General features: G+C 41.7%; 1 protein-coding gene across 1 annotated transcript; it reads left to right on the forward strand.

Annotated features, from left to right (window-relative positions):
• The first annotated feature begins 786 nt into the window (after positions 1–786).
• LOC119884462 (ankyrin repeat and fibronectin type-III domain-containing protein 1-like) lies at positions 787–15,838 on the forward strand. The gene is made up of 19 exons (XM_038694872.1): positions 787–1,361; positions 3,342–3,779; positions 4,106–4,373; positions 4,534–4,734; positions 6,130–6,243; positions 6,603–6,700; positions 7,079–7,169; positions 8,144–8,251; positions 8,599–8,698; positions 9,130–9,259; positions 9,489–9,608; positions 9,850–9,956; positions 10,375–10,489; positions 10,824–10,990; positions 11,505–11,682; positions 11,902–12,064; positions 12,720–12,886; positions 13,230–13,431; positions 13,870–15,838. The coding sequence occupies exons 2-19, from the start codon at positions 3,618–3,620 to the stop codon at positions 14,616–14,618; spliced, it is 3,240 nt and encodes a 1,079-aa protein (XP_038550800.1). The 5' UTR covers positions 787–1,361; positions 3,342–3,617; the 3' UTR covers positions 14,619–15,838.
• Positions 15,839–15,914: the final 76 nt, after the last annotated feature.

Genomic DNA, 15,914 nt, shown 5'->3' on the forward strand with positions numbered 1-15,914 from the left:
TCATAGTCATTCAGTGTGCAATACGTGTTGCCTTTGACAAATCCGCTGTGCTCCAGCAAACATATTGGAGGAACAGTGTAGGTCTACTGTGTTAGGGCTGTGTGTGCAGGAAGTGGTCAAAGTCTTGTTTGGCTGACTGAAAAGAGAAGCAGACCTCTGACAAGAAGGTGGAAAATATTTGTTTCTAATGTCTCCATTTGTGCTTGGACAGGAGCTACATCTGTCAGCCTCAGAGTTTTATTGGTCCCTGGGAGAGAGAAACCAACAGAGAAAGAGACAGAGAGCCCTTCTCGCTACTCAGGTGGGGGCCGATGCATATCTGTCACCTTTATTTGACAACTAATTCACATAGATAATTCTTCAGGGGCCAATAAAACACAGAGACAAATGGATTAAGCTCAAGTGGAGACTTAACATGCAAACATTTTTCACATCACATCATTGCCTGGCCTTTGCTTCTCTCTCATTTGGCTTGATGTATCTTAAACCACTTCCTGTGTATAACCCCACACACACGCTCACACATAAAGATCTGTCTGTAGTCTGAAATGACTCATGCAGTAAGAGATTAAGAAACATGCTGAGCTGATTTTATTCCACCACCCAGTTACATACAGCAGCCATCACAGGGGGCGATACCCTAAATATAGCTCCTATAACTTTTTCCAGTCACCAACCCTTACAACATCACTCTGCTCACACTATTGTAGCATGCTGTTTCCAGCGACGACAACATTTACAGGTCATGCAGTAGCTACAGCCTTGTTAGGCAAAGGTAATGATGACAAATATGCTTACCACCATGGCAAGCCTGTATACATTTAACTGTAGGCCTAGTGGATAAAATATATTGCAGGACAGTGTTGTCTGCTTGGCAACATCAAGATGATTCACTGCTCAGAAACAAACACAGTCCTGCATTCACTGTTAACACAGCATATATACTTTTCAATAACTAACTACAGACGATATATCCCATGATGTTTTTTTTTTTATGACATCAAATCTGTAGACTCTAAAACCATGATTATTATTTTTAGTGAACCTGATCAGGTTCCTGTAGGCTATAGCCTATTGTTAGACAGCGCTGCTTTTAGTTATTCAAAAAAAGTTTGGTTCTGAGAAGTTAGGCTAAATTAGATGAAGTCGGAAGAGGATGGAACAAGGAAGATGTGTGCGTGTGTGAAGGAGAAGCGGCAGTTCTCGCAGTCGGGTGTAACGTTCAGGTGCGCTTCACACTCAGAGGTGAAAAGTCGGTACGATGGATTTTGCCTGACCAACACAGTCTTTTAGGGGAAAAAAACATAAAACATGTTGAAGCACCGGTGCAGCGCTGGACAAAAAGTGACAGTCGACTTACGGTAAGAAATAAAAAAAGAAAAACTCTTAGGCTAACTACATTTTAGGTAATGTTCGAACTGGGCCAGTATGGCATTTCCTTTTAGGCTACTGAATTAAATCCTTCGTGATGGTTTATAGCTTGTGGAACCTTTTATACCAACTTTTTGCGATGAGTTAGGCGGTAGTCTTTCATTAACTTGGCGTGTTGAAACATTCATTTCCAACTTTTCTGTCGTTCGTTTAAGAATCATAATGTGTAGCCTACATTATGATTTTTATGATGAATTTATTTTGCCTGTTGCAATTTGTGTGCCTAAATAATCTATAGCCCAACACAGTGACTGCAGTGGGTAAAATGCATTTTTGGAGACAAAGAGGTTCGATTCTATATGACAACTTTTGAAGGTGATGTCCTCTGTGGTTTATTTACAAAATGTATGTATTGCATTACTTACTGGGGGATTAGAAAGTGTTAGTCATCAGATGTTTCCAGCTGCATTTATGAGCCACAGCATTTAACAGATAGACAAAGCAAATAGCCTATACAAATATGCAGCTCAGTATGTGAGCCACAGTAGTGAGATAAAAAAAAAAAAACATCACCACAACCTAAGGTACTGACATGCAACAAAACCACAATAAATGTACAATGTATCTCAGTTCAGGGGTCAGCATAGGTTCATTTTAAGCACCTAACTCTACCCTGCTCACATAACTGTTATTCTCTCAGCTGAAATACTTTCACAGTTTGCAAATACTTTTGTTCTTCTCCTCCCAGGTATTTTGCCTTGTCTTGTCTTTGTGCTGCCTCAAAAAAGGCAAACACTAAAGCGAATCTCCTCTCTCAACTGTTTTTCCATCAGCACTTTTCACAACTGATGTAAGACATGATAAACAAACAGGGGAAACTGTACAAATAATAATGTTTTACCCCTATCCAGTACCCCCTCATCCCCACATATGTCAGTGCAGGTACTATGCAAGCCAGTGAGTCACACTGTGCGGTAGCAAGTACAATGGTTATGTCACTGAGTGATGTGGCGTCACTGTGGCTAGAGCACTCATATTCTGTCCTCAGCTGGCACCGACCAGGGGAGTATTCACTTTCACACAAGAAAAGTGGACTACTCAGCCCACCAGGACTTGACTTGATAGCAATCAAATAAATAAATAAAAAACATTGAAATTTAAGGCTTTTCTGTAGATGGGAATGTGGTGATGAGAGGCAGAGATGATAGAGTTCGAGTATCCCCATTTTCTAAAGATGCTCTTCAGATCTGAATGCTCGGGGCGTGACGTAAACCGAAGTGACGTGAAAATCACTCCAAACTGCAGGGCTATGAAAAGAGAGGAGAGAAAGAGGGAATGAGAACAAAGACAGTGACAAATGAAAGAGAAGACTTGCTGACTGAAGAGGAAGGCAGAATAAACTCTGCCAGGCTGTGTTTTGCTGTGTTGAAAAGTGTTGGGGGAGAAAATTGTAGGACAGATTTCCAGGCACAAAAGTGGTTGATTGTAATGATGAAAAGGGAATGGAATTGATAATGAACCATCATTACTGTAGTGGTGGTGACAGATTTGTATCTTCAAGCTGATGATATGAGGAGATTCATATTTATTATAGGGAAAGAATTTTGGCACCTCTATATGAGCTTTTCTTTAGTTAATTAGAATGGGTCAGTTGCTTTTTGCACTGAGAGATGCCATTCAGAGAGAATAAAACCTGTGTCACGTAATAGTGGGTAAAAGAAGAACAAAAGCGGGAATAGTAAGAGGCAGAAAATAAATGCTTCAAGGCATTTTTCATCCACTGTGTACAGGCAACTTTTACCCATTTATCCACCCCCACAACAGCACTACTCGGCTAAGCCTATACTCACCCTCGGCAGAAAATTGCCTTTACTGTAGAAGAATCTGTGTGAGCCTGACCATTTATCCTGTCTCCCCCCCCCCCCCCCCCGCCTTTTATTTCTCACATCATTCCCCAAACACTCCTCTAGGTTTCTCATTAATTTTCACCTCATACTCTCCTTTAGTTCTCATTTTTTCCCCAGTTTCAAATGGCACTTTTCTCATCCTGTCTTCCCTCTCTATGGCTCTTAGGTTGGGGGTCCTAATCTTTCTTTCCACAAACTAACCAATCTGTTACACCGCTCACTTTTTCTTCATTCTCCTCAGCCATCCTCTGTCTTCCCGTTCTCCATCTCCTCCTCTGTTTTTCTTCTTCTCTTGACCTCTCCTATCCTCCTTCTTCTCCTCTCTTCTTGTCACCTGCCATGTCTGTATCTATGAGGAACCCACCCCAGCGACGGCGCTCAATGGGTCCTGTCTCGCCCAAACGCATCTATAGAAACCTGTCCGTCAGACTGAGGGGTGGAGAGTCATGTGTTGCCAGGGAAATGGACGCCCCCAAACACCTCAGCAAGTCTGCAGATGCTGTAAGATATATAAGATATAAGTCATTTTGGCTGAAATGCTTTGCTGTCCTCTGGGTTTCATTTTTAAATTATGAGATCTTATTTTGACATTACAAGCTGACTCTGTGTCACTATGAACGCATTATCCCAGTCGAGACTCCTGGTCTGATTTATGATTTGATTTATGTGTCCTGTATTACTGTCTCACCCACTGCCTCTTTCTTTGTACAGCAACTCCCTTCCCTTTACCTCATGAAATAAATCTCTCCTTCGGTATGAAATCTCTACTTCTGTCTTTCTCCCTCACCCCCTATTGGCCCCGCACCCACTCCCCTACTCCCCATTAGTACAAGACCCTCTGGGAAGCTGTGGAAAATGAGGACACTTTGGCTGTACAAAGCTTGCTTTCCAGAGACCACACCAAATGTGGAAGAGGAGGGGGAACGATGTGGGAGAGAGGAGAGAAAAAAGAGAAGGATTGGGAGAGAGAGGGGGAGAAGGGGGTGAACAGAGTGAGCGAACAGGGCCTGGTCCCCCTGGACGTGGCTGCCCTTACCCACAATTCCCCTCTGCTCCATGTGTTGACAAAGGCGGGAGCCAAACATAACCCTGTTTGTAAGTCTTTAAAATATCATAAGTAATATAGCAATTCTGTCTGCAGTGGATGGTTTTAAATTGCTCTTGTAAGGCTCGGCTTTAAATTAAATGCAAATCGTCTTGAGAATCTGTCCTTCCTTTTGCTCTCTCCATCTTTCTCAACTGTATTTCCTCTTAGTGTGCCGGCCAGAAGAGTGGGCACTTAAGCTGGATGCTCTGGTGGCACTGGCGGGTAATCAAGTGGAGGAGAAGAAGAAAGAGGTATTGGTGAAGGCCGGGGCAGGGCCTCAGGCACAGGCTGACGTCCAGAGACATACCCGCCTCTGGAGCCTCAGGCTGCAACTGTACTGCCGGATGAGAGAGAACTTCCAAAAGACAGGTCAGTGGCCTGGGGTCAAGTTGTGGCATTTCCACAAGTTGAGAGACACAAACTAGGTCACATGCTTGTGTCATTTCAGTCCTCACTTGCTAGAAATACTGGTATTCGTGCTTTTGTCTTCTCCAAACTCAATCTCAACAATACAGAGCTACTTTTTTCCCAATACTCCTCTACAAAACCCCTTCAACTCTGCTAACCAGACCACAGTGATCAGGTATTCAGCCCAACTCAAGTTTTACTGATTTCCTGTCTGGACTCTTGTTACTCCTAGCTGGCCTCTTGAAAGTCTCCCTCCAGCCTTTTTCAACTCATCCAAAATTCAACAGACTGCCTTGTCATCAACCTTTCCAAATACTCCCATGCCCTACGCTCCCTCCACTGGCTGCCAGTGGCTGCTTGTATCAAATTCAAAGCCAAGGTGCTGGTTGATATATGAGCAGAAATCCACTCCCGGAATACCTCCAAAGCTTTGGTGCAACCTATGTTCTGCTGTATCGTGCCTCTTACCCTTCTTTCCCCTGCACCAACCTGCTTACGTTTACCTCCTCCTGGCTCCCCATCAGTTCAAGCTATCATGTTTTCTTTAGAATTATATATGATAGTGTACTTACTTTAATTGCTCTGTATAAATGTCTCTCCTTAGTTCTCATTTCATTTCTCTTATAAACACTTCCAGCTCTCTTCCCTGACTGTTATATGTGAAAAGCGTTATTTTAAGGGCAATAAGGCACCAGCTTTTCTTCTCAGTGCAGTGAAATTAAGCTTACTCTTGTTGAAAATCTCTCTGAACAAGAGTGTCAGCTAAGTGCTTCAAATGTAAAATATGAATGTCTTTTTGTCTGAGGCTTATGCCTTAATGTATTTACTCCGGGTCATTGCTTGGGTCACAATTACATTTGATCACGCAGAAATTCATCTTTAACTTGGTTAGTGATGAGGTTAGTGTTACTTTAATAGTAATATTGTGGTCATCTGCTGATTTCCTCTGGGGAAACACTTCACTGGCTCTATTCATATGCAAGCAGGTCAGAGTGCAGGATCAGCTACAGAACAACTCCCACAGAGCTGGTGGAGAGTCAGTGTCTCCAAGGAGAGAATCTATAAATTTTACTAGCAACCCTGGTTTTAGGGCCAAGATAAGGAGGTCAAAATTCAAAACAAACTTATTAATCTGTGTTCCATTGAGAGTTGCTTATCATGCTTATAATCAAAAATGAGAAAATATATATTAAACAAAGTCAATTTCAATAAGACAACATCTTGAGAAGACATATATATATACATATATATATATATATATATATATATAGTACAATACTTGTTGTAGTCATTGTTCAGTATAATTTACTCTCAGAAATAAGTGCTTATTTTGAACATTGGTCTGTCTCCAATCAGAGCTACCTGGGCCTCCCAGTCATGTGTCTATACTGGTGACCAGCGCATCCTCTCTGTTCGTGGCAATCAAAGAGCCAGAGGGTGACACCATGGGGCTCATCACCCGCTACAGAGGTAGGTGGTGAAAACAAGATGCACAGATGATATACAGTATTATAGATGGAAGGAAATTAATAAAATATGAGGCATGATCAAAACATGGACAGAGACATGATGGATAAATAATGGAATAATATAATCAACATTTCTCTTTGGGCTGACAGGCTTATATTTATGGATCTAGTTTGGTCTCTCTATTTTTGCTACTTAGTTTTACCACTGCATAAATGTCATACTTTGTAGCCAAGGGTAGATTAAGCCCAGGTACAACAAGTTCTTGAAAGTGTAAACACTCAAACTCTCACTTCTCCCCTATGGGGGCTTTGAGTAAAGCCAGAGGATAATCTGTCAGTGAGATTGTTTTGTGTTCACAGTGGAATGGAGCACCTCATCCAGCTTCAAACGCATCCTTGCCTCAGCCCAAGTTACAGAGACCAAGAACCCATCTCATAGTATCAAGGGACTCACATCAGTAAGTCAGGCAGTACCTTCTTACACTCATGTAACCATATACAGACACACACACACAGGCAAGCGCCCATCAGGACATCCACAGATTCTCACTCCAAACACACACATAGTTAAATAGTTTGGGGACATGCAATCATGCGCAAACATACGACACACACACATTAGCTCTAGACCTACATACAGATGATATTTATTGCTCCCCAATCGTTATGTATTGTGCTGAACCACTAAGAAGAGAACACTTATCCCACTCAAATGCCTTACTTAACCAGATGAATTAATAATGAGAGTGGTATGTGATTTCTTTGGCCAGGATTGGATGATTTGTAAGGTTAATGCATGGTGATAATTTGGCAGTCTGGTGCTTCTCCAAATGCAGGGAGTCCATTACTTTGTGAGAGTGAGTGCCTACAATGTGAAAGGCTGGGGCCCGCCTCAGTGCTCTACTCCAGTCAGCGCTGCCCCCTCCAGTGAGTATACTGAACTGCAAACTTTGATGAATGTGGACATAACTACTTTCAAAGGGCTCCATTCTGTTTCTCTCTGTCCCTGAGTAACTTCTTGGCTGACATTGAGTTTGATGTGAAAGAAGTGGAACCCACTCATGGTCGGGTAGATTAATGAATTATTAAAACGTGGAGAATTAAAGATGTCACTATGAGTCAATGGGCCTTGTACCTGGGCTGCTTTAGGTTTGAATTCAGCTCATACTCTTGCTTGTATTCCATCCCTCTCTCTCTTTCTTGCTGCATTATTTGCTGTTACTTTCCACTTTTTGCTCTATTCAGTGCAGTGATGCAAAAATTGCCACACTATGTACTTAGGGCTGGGCGATAAGATTTTATCACGACAAAAACTTGCCAAACAGTGGATAACTTAACAAATCTGAGGAAGAACATTCAAAACAGTTAAGTAAAATATTTTTTCCTCAACAAATAAATATCTTAATAGAAAAATTAAGTGCTAATGTTGTAATGTGCATGATTCAAATGAATTAAATCAAACTCTTTAGTGACGATATATTGAACTTTAACTGTTATTGAGGAAAATTATATTGCGATAATTATCATTATTGATTTATTGCCCAGCCCTATATGTGCTTGAAATGCAATGTAAAGGCAAAAAAAAATCATAATTAGTAGTGACATTAATAATATTCAGCATGTTGCAGTGTCATTTAGGTAACACAATTTCACTTCATTGACTTAATTTCTAACTTTTTAAAAGGAGTTCCAGCCGTTCAGAATGAATCAGCATCGAAATGTTCAGAGTCAGAGCACACAGATGGTCTCTCATGCAATCGCTCTTGCCTCCTAATCACCAAGATAGGAAAAAGCAGCACTCAGGACTCGCCTGCAAATGAGTTCTTGATGTCTTGAATGATTTTTCCATAATTGCATAAAAATGGAGGCAAAGACTTGTTTCTCTCTTTCTTCCTGTGCAGGTTGGAGAGAGTGCATCGGTGTGAAGTCACAGTTCAGAAACCATGAGGGCCTTGTTAGGAAACTACTGGAAGATGCCAGAGAACCACATTACAGAGGATACTGCATAGGTGACACCGGGGATATATAACGTTTTCAGTGGCTGTGAAGCAAGCATATATGAGTGTACCTGTATTTATTTATCACCACAGTACCGCAAAATTTTCTGTCACAGTGTTTAAGTCACAATGAAAAGAAAACAAATACATATTAACCTTGTTTGTCAATTTGGATGTCCTAATACATTCATATTTGCCATTAGATACAATAAAGCAAAGTCACAATTTTCCTCTTTTGCTCTTTTGCACTGTACATTTGGTGGTTACTTCATCGTTAACTTAAAAACACAAACTCTCCTCTGCAGTATAACAGCAAGTGATTCTCATCCTTTCTGATCCTCCTCTCCTCTGCTCCACAGAGAACTCAAAGCCTCAGAGTCCCAGCAAGCGTCTGTCTATGTCTCGAGGCATCAAGCAACTGTTCCAGTCCGCCACCAAGTTTGTTCGTCTCCTACAGAGGTAGTGCATCATCTGTTTTACCTGTCCCATTGTGCCTTGAGGGTATGGGGAGTAACGGATTAAATGAGATGCATTTACAGCAGTGTAGACTACAAAGTACAAGTCCAAACTCTTATCTGTTACGGTTAGTGAAAAAGAATCGTAGTCACATTAAAGCTGCTGCAGCCTCAAGATTAGAGAAGAGGTCTTTTGAACAGGGTGAAGTTTGAAATCATTGAACTGAGGCATGTGGCATGTGACTGATCAAAGTTTCTTGCTGCCACAAACGTTCAGTGGATCACACTCACCACAGTAGCTAGCAGTGTATAAAAAGGGCCGTTCCTAGATAGGAAATGGTGTAATTTCACAAATAGAAACCACAGCAGTGCTTTAAAAAGGTGGTTGCTGCATAGATTATGCATTTTCTGTTAATCTTATATTGATGTTATTAGGGGCACGTACCTGGCTACTGTGTTCTACCACAAGGAAAACATCCTGGTTACAGCTGAAGATCAAATCCCACTCGTGGAGATCCAGTGCTGCCCCACCTCCATCGCCCACGACTTTTCTTGGTTTGCCAAGGTGAGCTGTCAGAAGCACACATGTATACGTTTATTCAACATATACTGCAATAAACGATTTTGGTAACTTGTAAATCCATTTGAAATATATGTATAGTCAGTGAATTTTTTATTTTTTTTTCATAATCAAACACACAAGTCTTCCATTGTTCTCTTTGTTGATTCAACAAATGTAATTATTCTGTGTGAATTTCAGTTTAAAATTGAATGTAATTTTTTCCCCCTTCTAGTTGTCCTGTGCATGGCAACAAGTGCCCTGGCTCCAGCAGGCCCTTTCCTCTGCTCACTCATCCCCCTCCTCCCTCCTTCAGAACAGGCACAACATTTTAAGAGCTGTTTCCCAGTTGCAGGTAGGACGTTAAGCAGCTTACTCTGCATGATAAGAAGCTTCAAAATGGGTTAATTGCTATTTTAATTACCTCCTAAATATCTCTTCTCACTCCTACTCTTCTTACATGTGCCTCATTTCCCAATCTCAAGCTACCTGCCTGTACCCCTAGAACTTGTGATTCACTGCATTAATCCCTAATAGCCTTGTATTAATTCATCCTTGTGTTTCTGTTTTACCTCTCTGCCTTTCCCTGCCTTCAGTCTTCCTTGGCAACAGTGGACCTGGGCCAGGTGTACTATGAACCTCTGAAAGACCGGCAGGGCAATGTCTTACTGGTGACTCTGAAGGAGTTCCCAAACCCTCCCAGGTGAGAGAGTATTTTATAACATTCTCTTAATCCCCATGTCTTCTTTGTCGCACAAAAAGCACACAGCATCAAAAGAGTCTTTCATGTGTCTTCTGTTTGAAGGACAGTCTCCAACTCACCATTCAGCTGCTCACAGTCATGTCCTAAACATTTTTAATGAAACGAACCTTTTCAAAATCTACCAGATTGAATGTTTATCGGTCAACCAAATCAGAATCTCTCTTGCCCAGGGGGAGATAATAACCTAATCAGGCTGAGTTATCGCAAATACAACTTGATGTTTTCAGGATATCCAGCGTGTCTGTTGGTCGGTTGTTTGCGTTATACTAATTTGATTTAATTAATCTAGCTGTTTTTCATTGGTGACTCAATGTGGTTGCGTTTTATTCTTACCCTGGCTTGTCTGCACTGCTCCTAGCCCTCCTGAACCTCCGTTCCACTGGATGCCCCTAACCCGCCTGGAAAAGAACCGCAGCAGAACTCCTCTGCTGCCGGAGCCCACTGCCATGGACCTGCTCTATGAGCAACTCAAGGTGAACCTGAGTTTGTGTTTGTATAAAAGAGAGAGACACAGAAAGCCATTATCACAGACACAACGAGCGGCAGCTACGTGCAACAGAACATGTTGAGCACTGAGTGTACAGTGATTTAGTATATTGACTTCATTATTGACTTTATTATTGAGCCATGTTTTTCTCTCCTGTGCAACTCAAATAACCCCGAAAAATGCAATGGAATTAATTTTGTAAGCCAAAACCAAATTAGCTAATTAAAAACAAAATGAGACACGGCAAATAAAAGGCATCTAAACATTGTATCCTATTAACATCATTTAAAATCCCTTGCCTGCTTCTCTCTGTTCTCCAGGAGAAACTATCTTTCCACAGGAACAGCATTCAGTGGGCCCAGCCGGGTCTGTACGTGGGAATCCTGAAACTGTGCAGCTCGGTAGAACAGATCAGGGTCCTGGCACCCCTGAGGCTGCCCAATCTACTCTGCCACACACGGATCCGACACAACGCGCACGTTTCCAGGTAACACAGTTTGAATATGGGATATACTGTGCCAGGCCCATCACAAACTTCGCTGATTTGTTCAAGGACCAAAGGGCCGTTGTCCATATTGTAGCTGGAAAACCAATGATTCCTTGTTGTTGCTGAGTATTTTAGAAATCATACCATACCACACTAGTCGTATGCTTTCAGGTGTTCAAGAAAACCCTCTATGCTTTAAAAATGATGACAAATGTGGTAGTTCATGGCATTAGAAAGGATGCTGTTTGGCACCTAACTTTCAAGTTTTGGATGGTGGACTTTCCCCACAAGCCTTCACCAACAAGGCAGTGGACCTTATGTTAAGCTTAAATCAATCCAAAAACGCAAGTTATGCTTTGGAAAATGGTCGATGCAATTAGTAATTAATGGATCACAACATGCAAAGCTACATATATGATCCTTAGATGTTTTTTTTACCCTTATTGTCTAAAGATCTTTATCATTATGACTTTTCTAGCAGTGTTTTGTTAACTGCATCATCGTTGTGTGACAGAGAGGAGTGGGCATGGCTTCAGAGTCATGTTTACACCACAACCAATGGCAGTGTTCAGAACCTGTTGAGCGGCGAGGATGAGAGCATCATGGAGAGCAGCGGGCTGGTGGAGTTCATCAGGTCTCTGAGAGCAGCAGTCACACATCTTCTGACAAAGCTCAACATCCCCCTCTACAGGGTAAAACTTGTTTTAAAAAGCCATCTTGAAATTCTCCTTAGTGAGCAGTTATGTTTTGATTTGTTTAGAAAGGAGAATATTATTCTGAGTTGGTTTAGTTTGTCTGTGTTTATACTATTTTATCATGACACTGCATTGCAGGCATAATGAAATTCAGTTTGACATGTAGCCCACAACAGATTTTCATAACATTTGGACATATTTTTGTGTCTGTGACAGGCGTATCAGTATGGTGTGTACACCCGGGAGCTGCTGCAGTTTGGAGACAAGCTGTCCATGCTGCTGCTGCTGCCTCCCAGTGAGGACTTTAGCTCCAGCTACTGGCCTGTGGTGGGGACCAAGGAGCCTGGGCTCACCATGCCCCTGCAGATCTTTGAGCTGGGTAGGTGGAGAACTAACGTTGCACAGGCAACATAGATACGAGATGTAGTTGCACTGTTTTTCAAGCAGTGCTGAGAGAGAGAGCCCACAAAAACGGGAGCCAAGCTATGCCACTGGCAGCAAGTGTAAAAAAAACAAACAACAAATTTGATTCGTCTGAGTATAGTGGACCTTGAGGTTAAGATGAAATACCTGGCAGGGTACTTACTGAGAACAGCATGGTGTCCCTTTGAAGTTTTGAAAAACAGAATCACCACATAAGTACAAAGTGACAACAGTGATTTCATATGCCTTACATGAAAAGATCACTAAATGTGTCTCATCTTCATAGGGACTAAACGAAAGAATTTTAAATAACCCCAAAAATAACCCATGAAATGCAATTCAACCATTGCCTGTTTGGTTGTGTGTAAAGCACACTTTGGAAAATTGAGACACTTTTATTGTTGTTCCTTATCTAATTAGCCTTTGATCCTACTTTTCATCCACACGTTAGGATTTGTATTGGCTCTAATTTAAATCCATCTTTCCTTTTGACCGTTCTTGAAAGTTCCCACGCTAAAGGTATGCTATAGTGTGCTAATGAGTTCCAAGGCTTCTTCTATCAGCTTTGATGTAGCGATTTGTCTTTCCTCTGAACTGTGGCTCATCACCAGTTCACTTCTGGACATATGAGCGGGACTTCCTGTCCCAGTACTGCCAGGCCTGGGTGAGGCTAGAGCTGGACACTCATCTGGCCCAGCAGGCTCTGCGGGAGGCACTGGACACCAGGGAGATGCAGGAAGCCCGAGAGTGCTTGAACCACATCACTGAGCTTTCCCAGGTGAGATCATAAAAGCAGATGAATACTTGAAAGAAGAACTTGTGAACATACAGTACAGGACAGTACGACATACTGGTCCACCTCAGACCCTGCTGCTGTTGCAAAATCCACATGTTAGATGTCTTGAGACTAAAATATTCTCTTTTATTCTGCTTTTCTTTTTAAACATCTCTTATTTTATAATTATTCTGGGGATAAGGGAAATGAATAAGAAATAAAGGTTTTTACTTGGATTCAGTGTGTAGCAGCCTGGAAATTTTATATTTTGAGTATTTCACTTGAAGACCAGTCACCAGTTGGACATTTGTTGCAGACATTATGACATTATTTTCCTGTTTCTTAGCGTCTGGATGTGGTGTGGAGGGATGCCCGCTGGATTATGGACTGTCTACAGTGCGTTCGGTCTAAGCAGTGGGTGGGGGCGGTGCCTCTAGGCCTGGTGATGGGAGGAGACCCACCTGCACGTCCTGATGGTGAGGAAGAGGAGAGTTTGACTGCCAGACTGACGTGGCCCCATCGGATACAAGCACAGAGAACCATTACAGGTACAGTGATTATCTGGGTGCAGACAAGCACGGATCAAGGTTAACATCGTAGTTAAATAAGACATTTTAGTTTTATTTTGTACACATAAAAATTTTTAAATTATAACTTTCATTTTCAATAGATATTAAGTGTGACAGGCTGAACCATAGAGAGATATTGTATATTAAATATAAAACAATGTATGAAAGACATAGTATACAATTTCCCACTTGAGATAAGACTGTTGTAATAATAAGACACTACTTTGGCACAGCTGTGCTTTCAGCTAAATGGTAACACAAGTGTGCTAATACGCTCAAAATGACATGTTGATGTTTAGCAGGTATAATGTTTCTCATGTTCACCATCTTAGTTCAGTGTGACTGTCAATTGCTTCAGTTTGAATGCTGCTATAATTTGAGGATTAACTTCTTTTTGTCTTCCCATTCACCTTTCAGAGAGTTTAGTCAGCGAGACTCCCCCAAATGTTGTCACCGCTGAGATTGCCGCTCCTGCAGGAATCATGGCTGTTCCTGAAGAGCCTGCACTGGTGTTAACGGAGGGCGTGGTGGAGGGTGGATACCCAGTAGACATTGGTGCGCAATCAGCTGTTGACTTGACAAGCGCTGGGCAGTCAGAATCAGGATGTGCAAGCGTTTTAATCGACTCTGGACTGGAACCTGCTGCTGTTGCACAGTTGGAAATTGGGTATACAGTTTTGGACGCTCAGGAGGCCTACAGTGGGGAACAGGACTTTCCTTCCAGCATCACTGAGGTAATCCAGCCAATGGAGATGGCAGAGTTAGTGGACATCTTGCCCACGCTGAGTCTTATTGAGGAGGATACCTCCAGTGGCCTGTCCACACCATCAGTGATGGAAATGCTAGAGAACTTTGGACTGGGGATTGGTGAAAACAACATCGCCTTAGACTTAGAGAATTCAAACTTGATGAATGGAGCCGGGTGTCTGTCACAGGCCAGCGTGCACTATAACAGCAGCAGCAATGTGAGAGAGACACTTTGTGAGACTACTGTGTTACAAAGACAAGACATGTCCGCGTCTCCTGCCACAGGTGGTGACATGTCCGTTTTGAGCTGGGATTTTCCTCCAAAGGATTCACAGTCTGAGCAGGTTTCCAGCAAGGGAGCATGCTTTCCAGCGAGAAACCATGTGGAGTGGGACAGACCCTCTAATAGCTCATCCTGATATCGACCCAAGTACCAGCCTGCTTTGAACTTGTATCAGTTAAAAACTAATCAGTAGGCTGCACATGGTTGACCAACTGTGAGAAAATTCAAGTTTCTAACAGGCTTGGATATTAAAATTTTCATGATTCTGACTGTCAACCAGTGGCCACCTGCACAGGTAATATTACCTGTTGTAGAGGAAAATTCAAGTGATATCTAGACAACTTTATTTAACACATCGTTACAGCTGATCTAATGGTGGATGTGGGAAATGAAAAAAAAGACATGATTTATCTTGTTTGCACATTTCTGTTTAGTTTATCTTTTCTAATGTTCCGTTCATCAGAGCTTCTTGTGTGGAAAAATTAAGCTAGTAATTTTTATGACTTGAATATCCATCACTCACTACAGCACAAAGCAACACTGCTGCCTTTTGGAGCTAGTAAACAAACTAAGCATACGATTCAGTAACATGGCAGAGTTTGCTTTGCAGTCTATGAAATAATGTATGTGTTATTGAATAGTTGTTGTTCTCTTTGATTTACCTGTGTGCACTTTATGGCCTTCCATAACAAGTACACAGTAGCAACATGTATAATCCTGTTGATTATACATTAACCGCTACAGGTCCTACCAGTTTCCAGTTCTGTCAATTCTGGTATCCGGAAACTCTAATGGAAACTGTGCATGCACAGTAAAAAATAAATAAATCAATGCGTAAAGAAACATGTGAGCTTTGCTTTGGAGTTGATTTAGCATTTTCATCTGTATTTACTGTATCTTATCCACCTCCTGCATAGCATCCGGTCAGTCAACTGAGCTGCAGAGAAAGAGAGAAAGGGTATTGTGCCAAATGGATGAAAAGTTTGGCCTTAAAGGAATTACCACAGAGACATTTCAGGTGTGTGTGATGAGTGGCAGAGTTAGGTGGTTTTCCTAGTTGAACCTCTTTGCTGTAGTTTCTTTACAAAAGACCTGCTAAATTAAGTTATGTACTCTTAGCAGACTAAAAATACAAGAATAGAATATAGTTGAAGAGAAGAAAATAGTTTGGAAAAGCTTTTCCTTGCAGCTCAGTGCCTTTCAACAAAAGTCAAAATATGGTTATTTTCACTGGGGTTTTACATTTTGCATTGCCATAGGTCATTGTGTATTAAACTGGTAAGTGAGTTTAAAGTGCCCAAACTAATGTTGTTAAAAAATCCCATTAAATACTGCCTGTGAGGCTTTCACATAGTGCTTTAGTATTTCATGTTTCATTTTTGAGGTGGTTTGCACTTCCTACATTTCTCTACTTCTTGTGTAAAGTGAGGAA

The sequence above is a fragment of the Micropterus salmoides genome, unplaced genomic scaffold (genome assembly GCF_014851395.1).
Source record: "Micropterus salmoides isolate LMB-PRFRI ecotype aquatic unplaced genomic scaffold, ASM1485139v1 Ms_hic_scaffold_10, whole genome shotgun sequence".
Taxonomy (NCBI): domain Eukaryota; kingdom Metazoa; phylum Chordata; class Actinopteri; order Centrarchiformes; family Centrarchidae; genus Micropterus; species Micropterus salmoides.

What these genes read in the sequence shown, in the direction of transcription:
- LOC119884462 (XM_038694872.1), top strand. Translation starts at nt 3,618, where the DNA reads ATGTCTGTATCTATGAGGAACCCACCCCAGCGACGGCGCTCAATGGGT. An exon ending in AGAGAACTTCCAAAAGACAG is followed by an intron (nt 4,735 to 6,129) that starts GTCAGTGGCCTG and finishes GTCTCCAATCAG; the next exon opens with AGCTACCTGGGCCTCCCAGT. An exon ending in TCAACATCCCCCTCTACAGG is followed by an intron (nt 11,683 to 11,901) that starts GTAAAACTTGTT and finishes TGTCTGTGACAG; the next exon opens with GCGTATCAGTATGGTGTGTA.